This window comes from Bufo bufo, chromosome 7 (genome assembly GCF_905171765.1).
Source record: "Bufo bufo chromosome 7, aBufBuf1.1, whole genome shotgun sequence".
Taxonomy (NCBI): domain Eukaryota; kingdom Metazoa; phylum Chordata; class Amphibia; order Anura; family Bufonidae; genus Bufo; species Bufo bufo.
In genome coordinates, this window is record NC_053395.1 from 219,086,968 (window position 1) to 219,103,539 (window position 16,572).

At 44.1% G+C, this 16,572-nt stretch overlaps 2 protein-coding genes across 2 annotated transcripts; both read left to right on the forward strand.

Moving 5' to 3' along the window:
* Positions 1 to 503: 503 nt before the first annotated feature.
* On the forward strand, positions 504 to 3,657 carry LOC121008860 (tubulin alpha-1A chain-like). The gene is made up of 4 exons (XM_040441579.1): positions 504 to 660; positions 1,927 to 2,149; positions 2,277 to 2,425; positions 2,666 to 3,657. The coding sequence occupies exons 1-4, from the start codon at positions 658 to 660 to the stop codon at positions 3,644 to 3,646; spliced, it is 1,356 nt and encodes a 451-aa protein (XP_040297513.1). The 5' UTR covers positions 504 to 657; the 3' UTR covers positions 3,647 to 3,657.
* Positions 3,658 to 12,368: 8,711 nt separating this feature from the next.
* Positions 12,369 to 15,498, forward strand: LOC121008861 (tubulin alpha-1A chain-like). The gene is made up of 4 exons (XM_040441580.1): positions 12,369 to 12,529; positions 13,784 to 14,006; positions 14,134 to 14,282; positions 14,513 to 15,498. The coding sequence occupies exons 1-4, from the start codon at positions 12,527 to 12,529 to the stop codon at positions 15,494 to 15,496; spliced, it is 1,359 nt and encodes a 452-aa protein (XP_040297514.1). The 5' UTR covers positions 12,369 to 12,526; the 3' UTR covers positions 15,497 to 15,498.
* Positions 15,499 to 16,572: the final 1,074 nt, after the last annotated feature.

Here is a 16,572-nt window from a genome sequence, read left to right on the forward strand (position 1 = left end):
TCGAAAGGCTCTGGATCTGCAATACCGCAAATATAATGTAAAGTTCCTCTAATATATTTATGCTTTTTGCTGGAAACATTCATATTTGCATCCAGAGGCTGGAACTCTGTAGAAACCTTGTACTTTTTTGTTGTTGTTGTTTTTTTTACAGTTGAGGGTTTGTTACAGTTGCATCCAGTCTATGCAATTCTATCCTAGTGATACATTGCAGCACAAGAGAGAGTTTTGTGAATATATTGTATCTTTTAGATTGATGGGAAAATGAACAATCTAACAGTAGCACAATCCACCGACGGGCAGGGTCAGTGCTCCTCTGGCTGCTCTTTTCCCTCCTTATTCACAATGTTTCCCTCTGTCAGGATTTCCCTCTCTGCTTCCCTCCTGTTCTTGTGTTTTGGCTCCCAGCCCTGAGGGTCACATTGTGACAGCATTGTACCTGGTAACACTTGTGGATTGTGTTATACACAGGGCAGGGCTCTGGGGGGGGGGGGGGGGGGGGGGGGTTAACTGCCTCGGACTCCTGTCACCTCCTCCTGTTACTAAGGACTCTCTGGGCAGTGACTCCTATATATAGAGAGGGGAGAGCGGAGAGGGGACAGAACTACTCCACATCCCAAGACCTAACTCATTGGAGACAGGAGATCTACAGCCAAAATCATGGTGAGTGCCCAATCTCATCTGTACAATCTTATCTGTACAATACCATCTAAACAATCTCATAAATACAATCTCATCTGTACAATCTTTTCTATACAATCTCATCTGTACAATCTCATCTGTACAATCTTTTCTATACAATTCCATCTATACAATCTCATCTGTACAATCTCATTTGTACAATCTTATCTATACAATCTCACCTGATCTGAGCTATCACGTTATCTATGTGTTTTATATGTTCTAGTCTTGGCTATAAAATTTAAGGTGTCAAAAGTGTAAAATCTCATCTGATTTCATCTATACAATCCAATGTATCCAATTTTAGCTATGATAAGTATTATATATGTTATATTCATGACTGTGGTCACACTGATTATATGTATGTCTGCGAAACCTCATCTATCATCTATGTACAATCTCATCTATCCAACTTAATCTCACCAATGTAATCTATCATGTTGCATATATGTAAATTGTGTCTTCTATTAGATATGTGACTGTCTAATCCTATACATTAGATATGTGACTCTCTAATCTCATCTATTAGATATGGGACTCTCTAATCTCATCTATTAAACATGTGACTGTCTAATCTTATACTTCAGATATGTGACTCTCTAATCTCATCTATTAGATGTATGACTGTATAATCTCGTGTATTAGATATGGGACTCTCTAATCTCATCTATTAAACATGTGACTGTCTAATCTTATACGTTAGATATGTGACTCTCTAATCTCATTTATTAGATATGGGACTCTCTAATCTCATCCATTAAACATGTGACTGTCTAATCTTATACGTTAGATATGTGACTCTCTAATCTCATCTATTAGATATGGGACTCTCTAATCTCATCTATTAAACATGTGACTGTCTAATCCTATACATTAGATATGTGACTCTCTAATCTCATCTATTAGATATGGGACTCTCTAATCTCATCCATTAAACATGTGACTGTCTAATCTTATACGTTAGATATGTGACTCTCTAATCTCATCTATTAGATGTATGACTGTATAATCTCGTGTATTAGATATGTGACTGTGTAATGTCATCAACCATATGGACAACTCTCTAATCTAATTACGTCTGACTCTCTCATGTATCATATATGTGTCTGTGGGATTGTTACAATGTATCAGTCTTACCCCATCTGTGCTGTATATGTAATATCCTGCATGAATCATCTGTGTATAAATGTGTCCACGCATTGACTAATTCTGACCCTTACCATATCCCCCTTCCCCCCCCCCATACAGAGGGAATGCATCTCAGTCCACGTTGGCCAGGCTGGAGTCCAGATTGGCAATGCCTGCTGGGAGTTGTACTGCCTGGAACATGGCATCCAGCCGGACGGGCAAATGCCCAGCGACAAGACCATCGGTGGAGGAGACGATTCCTTCAACACCTTCTTCAGTGAGACGGGGGCTGGTAAACATGTCCCCCGCGCTGTGTTTGTGGACCTGGAGCCCACTGTGATCGGTGAGTACATCAGATCTGATTGTATGTGAGGGTGGGATAGAAGAGACATCAGTGAAGATCTGGGGAGATGAGTGGGACGGATGGTTCTGGATCTCACTTAGAAACCTCTGTTATTTCTCTCCTACAGATGAGGTGAGAACTGGAACCTACAGACAACTGTTCCACCCGGAGCAGCTCATCACCGGCAAGGAAGACGCCGCCAATAACTACGCCCGTGGTCATTACACCATTGGCAAGGAGATCATTGACCTGGTGCTGGACAGGGTCCGCAAGCTGGTGAGTTTATTGAGATCTTCATGAATTCTGACATCCTACTCATCAATGTAACCAACCATCATGGGAGAATTCAGAAGATCTTGAGGAACAATGAGACAGGGTCTTGTTTTTTTTATTTAGCTTTAGAGAAGAGTCTATTAGGGGCAGCACCATGAGGGGAACTTTAGACCCTGGCTTCATATTTCCATCTGATGGTCATTGTTAATTTAGTAACTTTCTTTTGTGCCTCTCTTCCATTAGGCTGACCAGTGCACAGGTCTCCAGGGCTTCCTCATCTTCCACAGTTTCGGTGGTGGCACTGGATCAGGCTTCACCTCCCTCTTGATGGAACGTCTCTCTGTTGACTATGGCAAGAAATCCAAGCTAGAGTTCGCTATCTACCCTGCCCCGCAGATCTCCACAGCTGTGGTTGAACCCTATAACGCCATCCTCACCACCCACACCACCCTGGAGCACTCAGACTGCGCCTTCATGGTAGACAATGAGGCCATCTATGACATCTGCCGCAGGAACCTGGACATTGAGCGGCCAACCTACACCAACCTGAATCGTCTGATCGGCCAGATCGTGTCCTCCATCACAGCCTCTCTCAGGTTTGATGGTGCTCTGAATGTGGACTTGACAGAGTTCCAGACCAACCTGGTGCCCTACCCCCGTATCCACTTCCCACTGGCCACCTATGCCCCTGTCATCTCTGCAGAGAAAGCTTACCATGAGCAGCTCTCTGTGTCTGAGATCACCAACGCTTGCTTTGAGCCGGCCAACCAGATGGTGAAATGTGACCCCAGACATGGCAAATACATGGCCTGCTGCCTGCTGTACCGCGGTGATGTTGTCCCCAAGGATGTCAATGCCGCTATTGCCACCATCAAGACCAAGCGCACCATCCAGTTTGTGGACTGGTGCCCAACAGGCTTCAAAGTTGGTATCAATTACCAACCACCGACTGTGGTTCCCGGTGGAGACCTGGCCAAGGTTCAGCGGGCAGTGTGCATGTTGAGTAACACCACCGCCATTGCCGAGGCCTGGGCTCGCCTGGACCACAAGTTTGACCTGATGTATGCCAAGCGTGCCTTTGTGCACTGGTATGTGGGTGAGGGTATGGAGGAAGGAGAGTTCTCTGAGGCTCGGGAGGACATGGCCGCCCTGGAGAAGGATTATGAGGAGGTCGGCACTGACAGCGTGGAAGGAGAGGGAGAAGAAGAGGGAGAAGAGTATTAAATGGCTGCTTTATGAGTATGAGACAAAATGTTCATTTTCAGGCACCTTTCAAATAAATATTTTTATTACAGTTTCTGCTCATTTTGTGCTTTTTTAATATTTATAACCCAAGAGCAAAAAATACACAAAAAGCTAAATATTATCTGTAAATATGTATTTATGATTCTGTCAGCCATAACTATATCCGTTGTAGATGTTGTGTGCAGGAATCTAATGGTCACCAGTACAGCCCCTATATGCAGAGGCGTTAAATATCACATAGCTCACAACCCATTAGATTTTCTCAGTTTACATATCAAATTATTCTACCTTACAAGTAGAGTCACTGTGTACATACATTACATTACTTCTCCTGTACTGATCCTGAGTTACATCCTGTATTATACTCCAGAGCTACACTCACTATTCTGCTGGTGGAGTCACTGTGTACATACATTACATTACTTCTCCTGTACTGATCCTGAGTTACATCCTGTATTATACTCCAGAGCTGCACTCACTATTCTGCTGGTGCAGTCACTGTGTACATACATTAATTATCCTGTACTAATCTTGAGTTACATCCTGTATTATACTCCAGAGCTGCACTCACTATTCTGCTGGTAGAGTCACTGTGTACATACATTACATTACTTATCCTGTACTGATCCTGAGTTACATCCTGTATTATACTCCAGAGCTGCACTCACTATTTTGCTGGTGCAGTCACTGTGTACATACATTACTTATCCTGTACTGATTCTGAGTTACAGCCTGTATTATACTCCAGAGCTGCACTCACTATTCTGCTGGTGCAGTCACTGTGTACATACATTACATTACTTATCCTGTACTGATTCTGAGTTACAGCCTGTATTATACTCCAGAGCTGCACTCACTATTCTGCTGGTGCAGTCACTGTGTACATACATTACTTATCCTGTACTGATCCTGAGATACATCCAGTATTATACTCCAGAGCTGCACTCACTATTCTGCTGGTGGAGTCACTGTGTACATACATTACATTACTTATCCTGCACTGATCCTGAGTTACATCCTGTATTATACTCCAGAGCTGCACTCACTATTCTGATGGTGCAGTCACTGTGTACATACATTACATTACTTATCCTGTACTGATCCTGAGTTACATCCTGTATTATACTCCAGAGCTGCACTCACTGTTCTGCTGGTGCAGTCACTGTGTACATACATTACTTATCCTGTACTGATCCTGAGATACATCCAGTATTATACTCCAGAGCTGCACTCACTATTCTGCTGGTGCAGTCACTGTGTACATACATTACATTGCTTATCCTGTACTGATTCTGAGTTACAGCCTGTATTATACTCCAGAGCTGCACTCACTATTCTGCTGGTGCAGTCACTGTGTACATACATTACTTATCCTGTACTGATCCTGAGATACATCCAGTATTATACTCCAGAGCTGCACTCACTATTCTGCTGGTGCAGTCACTGTGTACATACATTACATTGCTTATCCTGTACTGATTCTGAGTTACATCCTGTATTATACTCCAGAGCTGCACTCACTATTCTGCTGGTGGAGTCACTGTGTACATACATTACTTATCCTGTACTGATCCTGAGATACATCCAGTATTATACTCCAGAGATGCACTCACTATTCTGCTGGTGCAGTCACTGTGTACATTACGTTACTTATCCTGTACTGATTCTGAGTTGCATCCTGTATTATACTCCAGAGCTGCACTCACTATTCTGCTGGTGCAGTCACTGTGTACATACATTACTTATCCTGTACTGATCCTGAGTTACATCCTGTATTATACTCCAGAGCTGCACTCACTATACTTCTCTTATTTTGATCCCGAATTACAGTCTGTATTATAGTCTAGAGCTGCACTAACTTATTCTTCAGGCTCTAGAGAGGAAATCTCCCAGCCCTCCTTGCTGATTGACACGTCTGCACTCTGTCCAGGAAACATGGGCCGTGTGTCAGCAGTATGTCCTGGACCCACCACGGCTCCCCTGACCTGAACTGACTGTATCATAGAGACTGATGTGAGTACAGTATAATAGCCCCACAATCAGATATAAACTGACTGAATCATAAATGACTATAATGCAGTCAGTTCAGGTCAGGAATGCCGTGGTGGGTCTGGGAGAAGTTGCTGACACAGGGCCCATGCTTCCTGATCCAAGCGTGGACGTGTGAATCAGCTCTTAAAGGGGTTGTGCAGCAATTTATATTGATGACCTATTATCAGGTCATTAATGTCTGACACCCGCAGATCAGCTGTCAGACGAGGAGCGCTGATTCCTGGTCTTTATACTATGTGCTGTCTCCTGTGGCGTAGTGTAATTACATTCAAGTAAATAGAGCAAGACATTGTATTGCACTGCACGTCTGAGAAGAAGTGCAGTGTAATGAAGAGGAAGCAGCGCTCGCGTGGAGTGGGGTCCCGGATCTCGGACCCCCGCCGATCTGATATAGTTGACCTATCCTGAGCGAGGAGAGGTCATCAATATAAATTGCTGCACAAGCTCTTTATTGAGTGGCTATTAGACTGGACGAGGTGCAGGACAATTATTGGGAAGAAACATTCATAGGAAGGAGAGCACGTTCCTGATAATTGATGTATAAGCGTGCGGCAATCAGCCGATAATCAAGCTCGTTTTCTGGGACAGAATTATTTAAGTAGCGATTGTTCCTCCCCCATTCACTTTGCATCAGACTGATGCTAACGAGCCTCGATTGACATGTTTACCATAGACTGGTGCTCATCCTGCCCTAATATACTGCTGTGTAATAGGGCCCCTAGAACAGACAAGGGTCACATACAGCAGATTGGGCCTGTTGACCAAATAATAACCCAGCCCTAATTACCCAGAGTGAATAGCGATACGCCCGCCTCTTCCCAGTGCTTCACGTGCCCATCAGTGCCACAGAGTTTGAATGGAGCAGCGGGGCGTCCAGTTAAATTCCTCCTAGCTGCGGTCTTGGTTCTGGGGATCAGTAGGGGTTCAAACAAGTAGACCCCCACAAACTAGCACTGGAATACCCCTTTAATTAGAAATCTCCTCCTGTTTTGTGTATACAGCTTGTAAGCAGATCTATGTGTCTCCAAAGTTACAGACTACAAACCGTTACACTGTGACCTGCCACCACTGCTCTGTTCTACTCACCTGGTGGTCTAGATTCATCTCTTGCAGCCATACCCCGGGCGGGCCCAGCCACCAGGTTCGGTCTACCCCCCCCCCCCCCCCCCCCCATGTAGGCCTCCCCTTCTGTTCCTATAGGGTGCATGCATATGCACCACCAGGCTCTTAAAGGACTAGCACACGCACCACATCTTCACCAGCCAATGGCTGGTAACCCTATGGTATTTCAGGCACCTTCCCCAATAAGAGATTGCTTGAGCAAAACATGCTTTAGCTTGCTAAGCTCCCTGCAAAAGTGTTCGGTTCTGTTGTCTGCCTGTGTACCAATCTCTGCCTGACTGGCCCTTTGCTGCCTGGTTACTGCCTGTTTACCTGTATTGTAAGGACTGTGCCAGCCCTTACCTTGACCTTTCTCTGACTTCGATTCTGCCCAGTCCCTCTGTGCTCTGCATTGGTGTCTCTGACCGACGTGCGCCAGCTGTCAACCATATAGAGACTACTCCAGAAGGTGGAGGCTTGGTGGTTCCCCCAAAGTGAAGTTGAGATTCCTGTCCAGGGGTTAAAGGGTGAATACCAGGGGACTGGCAGTATAAGTCCCTTAGGTTTAGCCCAAAGACAAATACTGTAACACAGAGAAACCAAAGCTAATTCCCACTAAACCCATATATGAACAAGGTACAAACTCCTATAAGGATATATGGATCCTCTCCATATTAACTAAATAGATGAGCAACAACAAAGTATAGCAGATAAATACATGATTTTATTATAGCCAACAAAATACACATGATTGACATAGCACAATAAATAAAAACATAGCTAAATACCAAACAGGCTGGTGGTGCGTGGTCGGCCGACCATTATATAAAGTGCAAGTGCAAAAAGGGTCAGATCAGCAAAATGTTTATTACACCATGCTATATTGCCAGCAGGTATAGGCACATGCGATGCAATTTAAAGTACACTGCGGGTGTCCAACAACGTATATGTGGAGACCCCATAAAGCGTTCAAGACATGTGCATCAACATGAGGTAATACCAATAACAATACAGTAAAGCTATATGGTGCCTGAATCCCTGCCCATGTGCACCGCGGGCGCAAGCGCGCCACCTGGTCCGGAAGAGGAGGACCACGCACAAGTGCGTGATCTGCGTCGTCACCGAGCAACGGGACGCACTCGCACCCCGGGGTGCATGCGCAGAAGAAAAGGCGCACCGCGGCCACCCTGTTGGATGAGGGAGTGGAAGCTGGAAATGGTGCGGGGGCGCAAGAAATGAGATTGAACCAATATGATTAATAACTAGTCCCCATGGTGTGTGTCCCACAATGGGACAATGCATATTAAAAATAGAGTTCATCTATAGAAAGTGTAAATTAGCATAAATAAATCATCATCCACATAAACAGTTATGGAATGTGTATTGGATAGATGATCAAAAAATGCACAATTTACCTAAAACATATTGATTGTTTGTTGTAAGTTTAGTGTGTATAATGACCCCTAAGGTATCAATTAATGTGTATATATAGATACATGATAAGGAGTGCCAGTGATGATTACTGCTACATAATAACATGAACATATTAAATTAATGTTATACAATATAAATCAAAACTACAAAATTGCTAATAATACCAAATACTGTATGAATGCAATAATCATAATATAAAGTGTGTGAATGGCTGTAGAATTCATATGTAGTAATCAAAAATGAATAATGAAAAAAAATAATCATGGTAAAACTGAAAAACCAAAAAAGGTGTATAAGTGGGTGTAAAATTCATATGTGATAGTTCAGAGTGAATGGTGAAGAGCATGATCATGGTAAAAAGGAAAAATGAAAAAAAGAAAAGAAGAGAAAAGAGAAAATAAAGGAAAAAGAAAAAGAAGAAAAAAAAGGGTAGGGAAGGAAAACAAAACTGAAGTGGACTGTGTTCATATTATGAAAAAAAGTGATAATGAAATGAATAATTTATAGAAAATATTGCAGCATATATCTGCATGTACAAACGCAAAATACAAATGTGATCGCACACTACATCCAATACTCTGTCCTGCCTCCATGCTGGATGAGGCATTGGTGTACATTTTGGCCAAAGCGTAATAAGCCACTCACCACGTCAAGGTCGCCTCTATGGAGTGGTCCCTAACACTAGTTCCTACCTGTTTATGGGCCACGATAGCCACACAAAGTCCAGGGAATGCAGGTGCAGCATGCACGCCAAGCACACTCTGCTTTTAACCCCGTCCGGTGCCATTACAGCTTTCATCGGATCCAGGGATGCAAGTACCAACATGCACGCTGAGCCCACCATATACTTCTCCTGGAGCCAAATGGCTACTGTTAGGTTCTATATAAGCAGACTCAGTTTCATACTGACTTTAAAACCAGCCTCCTTATCTGCATGTGGTTACAATATGGAAAACGAACGATAAGACAATAAAAAAGAGAAAAACAGAAAATAGTGATGTAGAAACGAGTGTGGTGCACAGAAAACGAGGTGAACGTACACAAGGTGAAAATGATGAGTGCATGAAGGTGGTGAGAACCAAAATAGGTGGCGCTAACACCTGGATGTCGCCTGACAAAATATGATGCGCTGAACACACCCAGGGACACAAAAACACCAGGAAAAATACAACCGGTTACTAACCATCATTCGGTATAATGAGGTGAAACTGAGAAGGTGAAGAGTGAAGCACAAGTAAAAACAGACAAAAAGAAAAAAGATATAAACCAATTAAAACACCATGCAGTACCAGGACCTACGTAAAGCCAATCAGCCACATGGACAAGGGAATTCTGGGTCCACTCACTCACCACATACCAAGGGGATGATTGTCCTATTCACTAACTGCCATGCCTCAAAATTCAATCAGACATTCACTGCCCATTAATCACACAGATGGATGATGGAGGCCTAGAGAACCAACCTAAAATAGTTAGAGCCATAACTTATCAATCATACAAGAAGCACCAGCTCAGTTGACATACAACAAAAAATGGAAAAAAGGTAAAAAACTAAGATTGAGACCAATCCTTATAAGAAAGACGCAAAGGGTATCTTGCCATTGAGACCATGTGGTGGTTGTGTTTTGAGCTTCACTATCCACTTGTTCCATCAGTCTGAATAGATCATCCCCCCTTGAACCCAGGGCCACCTTGTCGATTCCACGAAAATGTAGATCTTGCCATCGATTATCATGTTTCTCTCTAAAAATGTGTCGCTATTGGTTTCAGTTTTTTTGCAATTTTATCCTTCTCCAAATTGCTGATCTTAGCAGCTGCTCGTATGTCCCCCTGGTGTTCGTAAATACGAATGCGGAATTCACGTGTGGTCATACCGACATATAGGAGTCCACATGGACAGGGGGCATAATATATAACCTAAAGGCACAAAGTAAAGGGGGTGGTGGTGCGCCCCATGTGGTGGGACCAAAATCAACCTCCCTCACATATACCGGACTAACAGGTAAAAGGGGGGTCACAGACATTGGGTATAAAGCTGCATACTAGTGGGAGAGCTGTAAGTTCACCCAAAGTAACCTATAACCATGTGTATGCTACATACAGTAATACCAAAAAGTCAATGTGGTCACACACAGCGCACCTCCTGACGAAGCCTTTCTTGGCGAAACGCGCGTCGAGGTGCATCTCTGGTCACAGACCTTGGGTTCCGGCATACCATGGGTGATTTGTGTTTTTGTTTCATGCATTGTTACTTTGTTAATTCAGTATGATTTATTGCTTACACACAGCATTCCTGCTCTGCCCTTGATTGTGTTACTATTTGGTAATCCGCATTTATCGGATTGCCATCTATGTTACCATTGGGGGGTAGGTGTGCTGTGTGTGACCACATTGAATTTTTTGTATTATTGTATGTAGCATACACATGGTTATAGGTTACTTTGGGTGAACTTACAGCTCTCCCATAAGTATGCTGCTTTATACCCAATGTCTGTGACCCCCTTTTCCCTGTTAGTCCGGTATATGTGAGGGAGGTTGATTTTGGTCCCACCACCCCCTTTACTTTGTGCCTTTATGTTATATTTATTGTCATTTAATGTGTCTTTAATAAACTACATACAGTACAGACCAAAAGTTGGGACACACCTTCTCATTCAAAGAGTTTTCTTTATTTTCATGACTATGAAGGCATCAAAACTATGAATTAACACATGTGGAATTATATACATAACAAACAAGTGTGAAACAACTGAAAATATGTCATATTCTAGGTTCTTCAAAGTAGCCACCTTTTGCTTTGATTACTGCTTTGCACACTCTTGGCATTCTCTTGATGAGCTTCAAGAGGTAGTCCCCTGAAATGGTCTTCCAACAGTCTTGAAGGAGTTCCCAGAGATGCTTAGCACTTGTTGGCCCTTTTGCCTTCACTCTGCGGTCCAGCTGTGTATCCACCTGACTTCTCCTCAACGCCACTGATGGTCCCAACCCCATTTATAAGGCAAGAAATCCCACTTATTAAACCTGACAGGGCACACCTGTGAAGTGAAAACCATTTCAGGGGACTACCTCTTGAAGCTCATCAAGAGAATGCCAAGAGTGTGCAAAGCAGTAATCAAAGCAAAAGGTGGCTACTTTGAAGAACCTAGAATATGACATATTTTCAGTTGTTTCACACTTGTTTGTTATGTATATAATTCCACATGTGTTAATTCATAGTTTTGATGCCTTCATAGTCATGAAAATAAAGAAAACTCTTTGAATGAGAATGTGTGTCCAAACTTTTGGTCTGTACTGTATATTTTATATGTGTGCTCTCTTATTCTATATGGGGTTATTGTTTTTTTTTGTTGGTTGGCTCAGTATATCATACTAGACCCCAGTGTATCTATATACCCAATTTGAGGTTTTTTCTTATAGTTTGGTCAAACGGCATAATATATAACCCCTGATGTGCTGCAATTGATGAAATGCACAATGTTGTAAATTTGTTGACCAGACGAGTCACTAAAAGTATCCGTTTTGATGACAGCCTTGCACGAACTACAATGACCGCATTGCGCTGAGCCCCATTTGTGACCACGTCTCATGCCACGGCCGCATTACTGCTCTGCTTTGTACAGAGTAGGACTCTCATTCTAGCGGCAGACCATCTAATGTGTATGGGGGCCTCCCAAATCTTCCCTGATGGCAGTCGTTGAGGGAGGTCAGATATTAACACGCCTAACCATTTTGTTCTTGGAGAGATAAGCTGCTGTCAGAAGAGTTTGGCATCTGCTCCCTTCCCCCTCTTCCTACTGGGAACACATGCATACTCGGCCGAGCTGTGCAGACATGTGTATGAGGGGATCTGGAGCGATAGCTGTCAGCTGTCCTGTGTGAATGGCTGGCTTTTTGCTTGTGATTCTATGATGGAGGACATTCAGTTGCAATCTGATCCAGTGGCTTTGTTAACACCTATTGATGCATTTGTTGATACATTATTACCAGGGAGCCCGGTTTCTACGGCGACCACTGATACATTGTATCAAATTCTAAAGCTTTTACTTTTCCATTCTTCACAACGACAAATTGCTGCCTAGTATTAATTGGAATGGTTTGATTGTTCATTGCTGGGGATGTTGCGTCTTGGAGACACTCGGCCATTCTTCTAAGCAATATATCCAGTTACTGGGGCACTCCTGCCTCCAACGTTATATAAAGATCAGCCACGACGTCTTGGGCCGCAGCAGCCTCAAAGTCAGAACTTTTATCTGGGAAATACACATCAACATCATGGTGAGTGACTGAAAGTGGTCTTATAATGAGGATCCGATACTGGCCCACCCCAACTGGAGGAAGGTGGTGGTGGTGGTAGTGGGGAGGGTTAATATTCTATTTTCCATATTTCATACATTATTTTAACTTGTCCATATGGGATTTCAAATATAGGTTCGCTGTTACATTCCTTATTGCATTTGCAATTTTGCTGACTGTAAATGGAAACAGTCAGCAAGCCTGCTATTTACACACACCCCTGACAGTCCCTATAGTCTGAGGAGTGGGCAATTTGTTATTCCTACATCAAAATGCTGTGCAGTATCTGCTGTAAAGACTGCATGCCCATAAATCACCAGAGAAAGCTGGGAGATTTCAGCCCTGAAGCCTGCAGAATTGTGAATGCTGCTCTGGAGTATTATACGGGATGTAATTGAGGATCAGTACTGCAGGAGTGACTTAAAGCTTTAGGGCAGGGCTGGCCAACCTGAGGCTCTCCAGCTGTTGTAAAACTACAATTCCCACCATGCCCTGCTGTAGGCTGATAGTTGTAGGCAGTCTTTGCATGCTGGGAGTTGTAGTTTTGAAACAGCTGGAGGGCCGCAGGTTGGCCATCCCTGCTTTAGGGCATCAATGCAACACAGTGGGGAGATTTGGCTTTCCCAGGCAGCAGGACCCATCTATGGCAGCCACCTCTGCAATTCTTATAGTGACCACGTTGGTTAACCAAATTGTAATAAGCTCCTCAAAGACCATCTGGCCCTGGCATCTGGTGTTGAGAGTTAAAAGGGGTGCAGTCATACCTGAGATCTGGTGCCTAAGGGGGCCCAAGGAGAAGCAGTGCAGTAAGCAGCACATCAGTTGTCTTTTCATGCTCATCCTCTTCCCTCCTTATGGTGTTTCACTGAAGCCCTAAGAGAGAAGCTGCAGCTGCATCCCCCTCCTCCCTCTCCTACCTGTTTTCCATTTACTATTTTACTCTAGGCTACAAAAAGCTGGTCTAGTTTTAGTAACTTAATGTCCTTGGGACCCTTGCCCAGGCATCAGATAGTGAGATGTGACCGCTTACATCTACCAAAAGCTGGTTATATAGATAACTGAAAACTGCAGGCAGGACACTGGAGAGCCTGAGATGTAAGCACAGCATAGTCTGCAGGCTGCTCCCGCTGCAGAAACATGCGTGTCGAAGGCTGTTCTAAGTTTTTCTCTGCCATATAACATTCATATTAAATGTGTTGGTTCATGCTTTCACACCACATCCTAATAACCTTACAGAGGGAATGCATCTCAGTCCACGTTGGCCAGGCTGGAGTCCAGATGGGCAATGCCTGCTGGGAGTTGTACTGCCTTGAACATGGCATCCAGCCGGATGGGCAGATGCCCAGTGACAAGACCATCGGTGGGGGAGACGATTCCTTCAACACCTTCTTCAGTGAGACGGGGGCTGGTAAACATGTCCCCCGCGCTGTGTTTGTGGACCTGGAGCCCACTGTGATCGGTGAGTACATCAGATCTGATTGTCTATGACGGTGGGATGGAAAAGACATCAGTGAAGATCTGGGGAGATGAGTGGGACGGATGGTTCTGGATCTCACATAGAAACCTCTGTTATTTCTCTCCTACAGATGAGGTGAGAACTGGAACCTACAGACAACTGTTCCACCCGGAGCAGCTCATCACCGGCAAGGAAGACGCCGCCAATAACTATGCCCGTGGTCATTACACCATTGGCAAGGAGATCATTGACCTGGTGCTGGACAGGGTCCGCAAGCTGGTGAGTTCACTGAGATTATCATGAATCCTGAAATGTAGAGCCTACTTGACAATTCAATTGACCATCAATGGAGAATTAAAGAGATATCTTAGGGACAACCAGTCCGAGTCTTGTTTCTATCCTCAGCCTGATTGCTATGGGCAGCACCATGGGGGAAAACTTTAGACCTTGGCTTCATATTTTCATCTGATGCTCATTGGTAATTGAATAACTTTCTCTTCTTCCATTAGGCTGACCAGTGCACAGGTCTCCAGGGCTTCCTCATCTTCCACAGTTTCGGTGGTGGCACTGGATCAGGCTTCACCTCCCTCTTGATGGAACGTCTCTCTGTTGACTATGGCAAAAAGTCCAAGCTAGAGTTCTCCATATACCCTGCCCCGCAGATCTCCACAGCAGTGGTTGAACCCTATAACGCCATCCTCACCACCCACACCACCCTGGAGCACTCAGACTGTGCCTTCATGGTGGACAATGAGGCCATCTATGACATCTGCCGCAGGAACCTGGACATTGAGCGCCCAACCTACACCAACCTGAACCGACTGATCGGCCAGATCGTGTCCTCCATCACAGCCTCTCTCAGGTTTGATGGTGCTCTGAATGTGGACTTGACAGAGTTCCAGACCAACCTGGTGCCCTACCCCCGTATCCACTTCCCACTGGCCACCTATGCCCCTGTCATCTCTGCAGAGAAAGCTTACCATGAGCAGCTCTCTGTGTCTGAGATCACCAACGCTTGCTTCGAGCCGGCCAACCAGATGGTGAAATGTGACCCCAGACATGGCAAATACATGGCCTGCTGTATGCTATATCGAGGTGATGTTGTCCCCAAGGATGTCAATGCCGCTATTGCCACCATCAAGACCAAGCGCACCATCCAGTTTGTGGACTGGTGCCCAACAGGCTTCAAAGTTGGTATCAATTACCAACCACCGACTGTGGTTCCCGGTGGAGACCTGGCCAAGGTGCAGCGGGCAGTGTGCATGTTGAGTAACACCACCGCCATTGCCGAGGCCTGGGCTCGCCTGGACCACAAGTTTGACCTGATGTATGCCAAGCGTGCCTTTGTGCACTGGTATGTGGGTGAGGGTATGGAGGAAGGAGAGTTCTCTGAGGCTCGGGAGGACATGGCCGCCCTGGAGAAGGATTATGAGGAGGTCGGCACTGACAGCGTGGAAGGAGAGGGAGAAGGAGAGGAGGGAGAAGAGTATTAAGTGTTCATGCATTCATTAATATTCCAACAATTATAAATTCTCATCAGTAACAATCATCGCACTGACACTGGTGTTTTTTTTTTTTTATAAATGAGGTTACACAATGCACATGTCATCACCTGCGCCTTGATAAATCCTGATATTTAGAATGCTGCAGGGTTTCCTTCCTCCATGGTCAGACTGTTTCCCTGGGTCCTTGGTGCAGATAATGGAAGTGGAATTAACAGTAAATAAATCTTAAGTGTTATGGTGACTGCGGAGTCTGGACGTTCTTGGCTCGCGGCCATGATAAATATTCAGTGGATCAAATTAAAATTCCACTTCATCTTGATAAAACTGTGAGGTTTAAACTAAATGAGCAAAATTATTAACCCAGAACAGCGAGAATAAAAGATCCACAGAAATGCTAACCACAAATCTGCAGGGACTTAGTGACCGTCCGCCTTTTATCACCTTTTTTAATTCTTTATTAATCTTATGGTCTTTATAGCAGTCAGGGCTCCAAATCTCCTGCGCAGACATAGATGTAAAATATAAATGATAAAATGTTGACTGTCTGTAGTCACCACTAGGGGGAGATAAGGAGCTTGCTGCATATTGTTTTATCATTGGGCTCAATTCATAATGGTATACAGTGAGCTCCCCCAAGTGGTGGATACAGGCAGCCAGCATGCTATCTTTATTTCATCGTAGAGCGATCTTTATGTGGATTAGAACAAAATGAAATGTAAGATCAGACATTAAATTTAAAGAATCAGGAACCTTAGAAAACAATTGGAAGTTAGTTTTTACCAATTATTTTAAAAATCTTGTATTATAATTATAAAGATTAACAGTACGGTACTAATGCTACTGCTACAAGAGTGCAGTATCTTATTACAGCCTGCAGAGGTCACTGTTGTGCATGGAGACCACATAAAGCGTTAATGAATGTGTAATAGTGACATCTGCTGGCTCTAAGGTGGTACCGTAGTTAGGGGATAACGTAAAAGGGTTTTCCAAGTCTTTACAACTGATTACCTATCCTCTGGATCGGTCATCAGTATCTGATCTGTGGGGGTCAGACACCCGGTACT

Coding starts and splice junctions, on each gene's coding strand:
- LOC121008861 (XM_040441580.1), top strand. Junction 14,007..14,133: donor CCTGGAGCCCACTGTGATCG/GTGAGTACATCA, acceptor TCTCTCCTACAG/ATGAGGTGAGAACTGGAACC. Junction 14,283..14,512: donor TGGACAGGGTCCGCAAGCTG/GTGAGTTCACTG, acceptor TTCTTCCATTAG/GCTGACCAGTGCACAGGTCT.
- LOC121008860 (XM_040441579.1), top strand. Junction 2,150..2,276: donor CCTGGAGCCCACTGTGATCG/GTGAGTACATCA, acceptor TCTCTCCTACAG/ATGAGGTGAGAACTGGAACC. Junction 2,426..2,665: donor TGGACAGGGTCCGCAAGCTG/GTGAGTTTATTG, acceptor CTCTTCCATTAG/GCTGACCAGTGCACAGGTCT.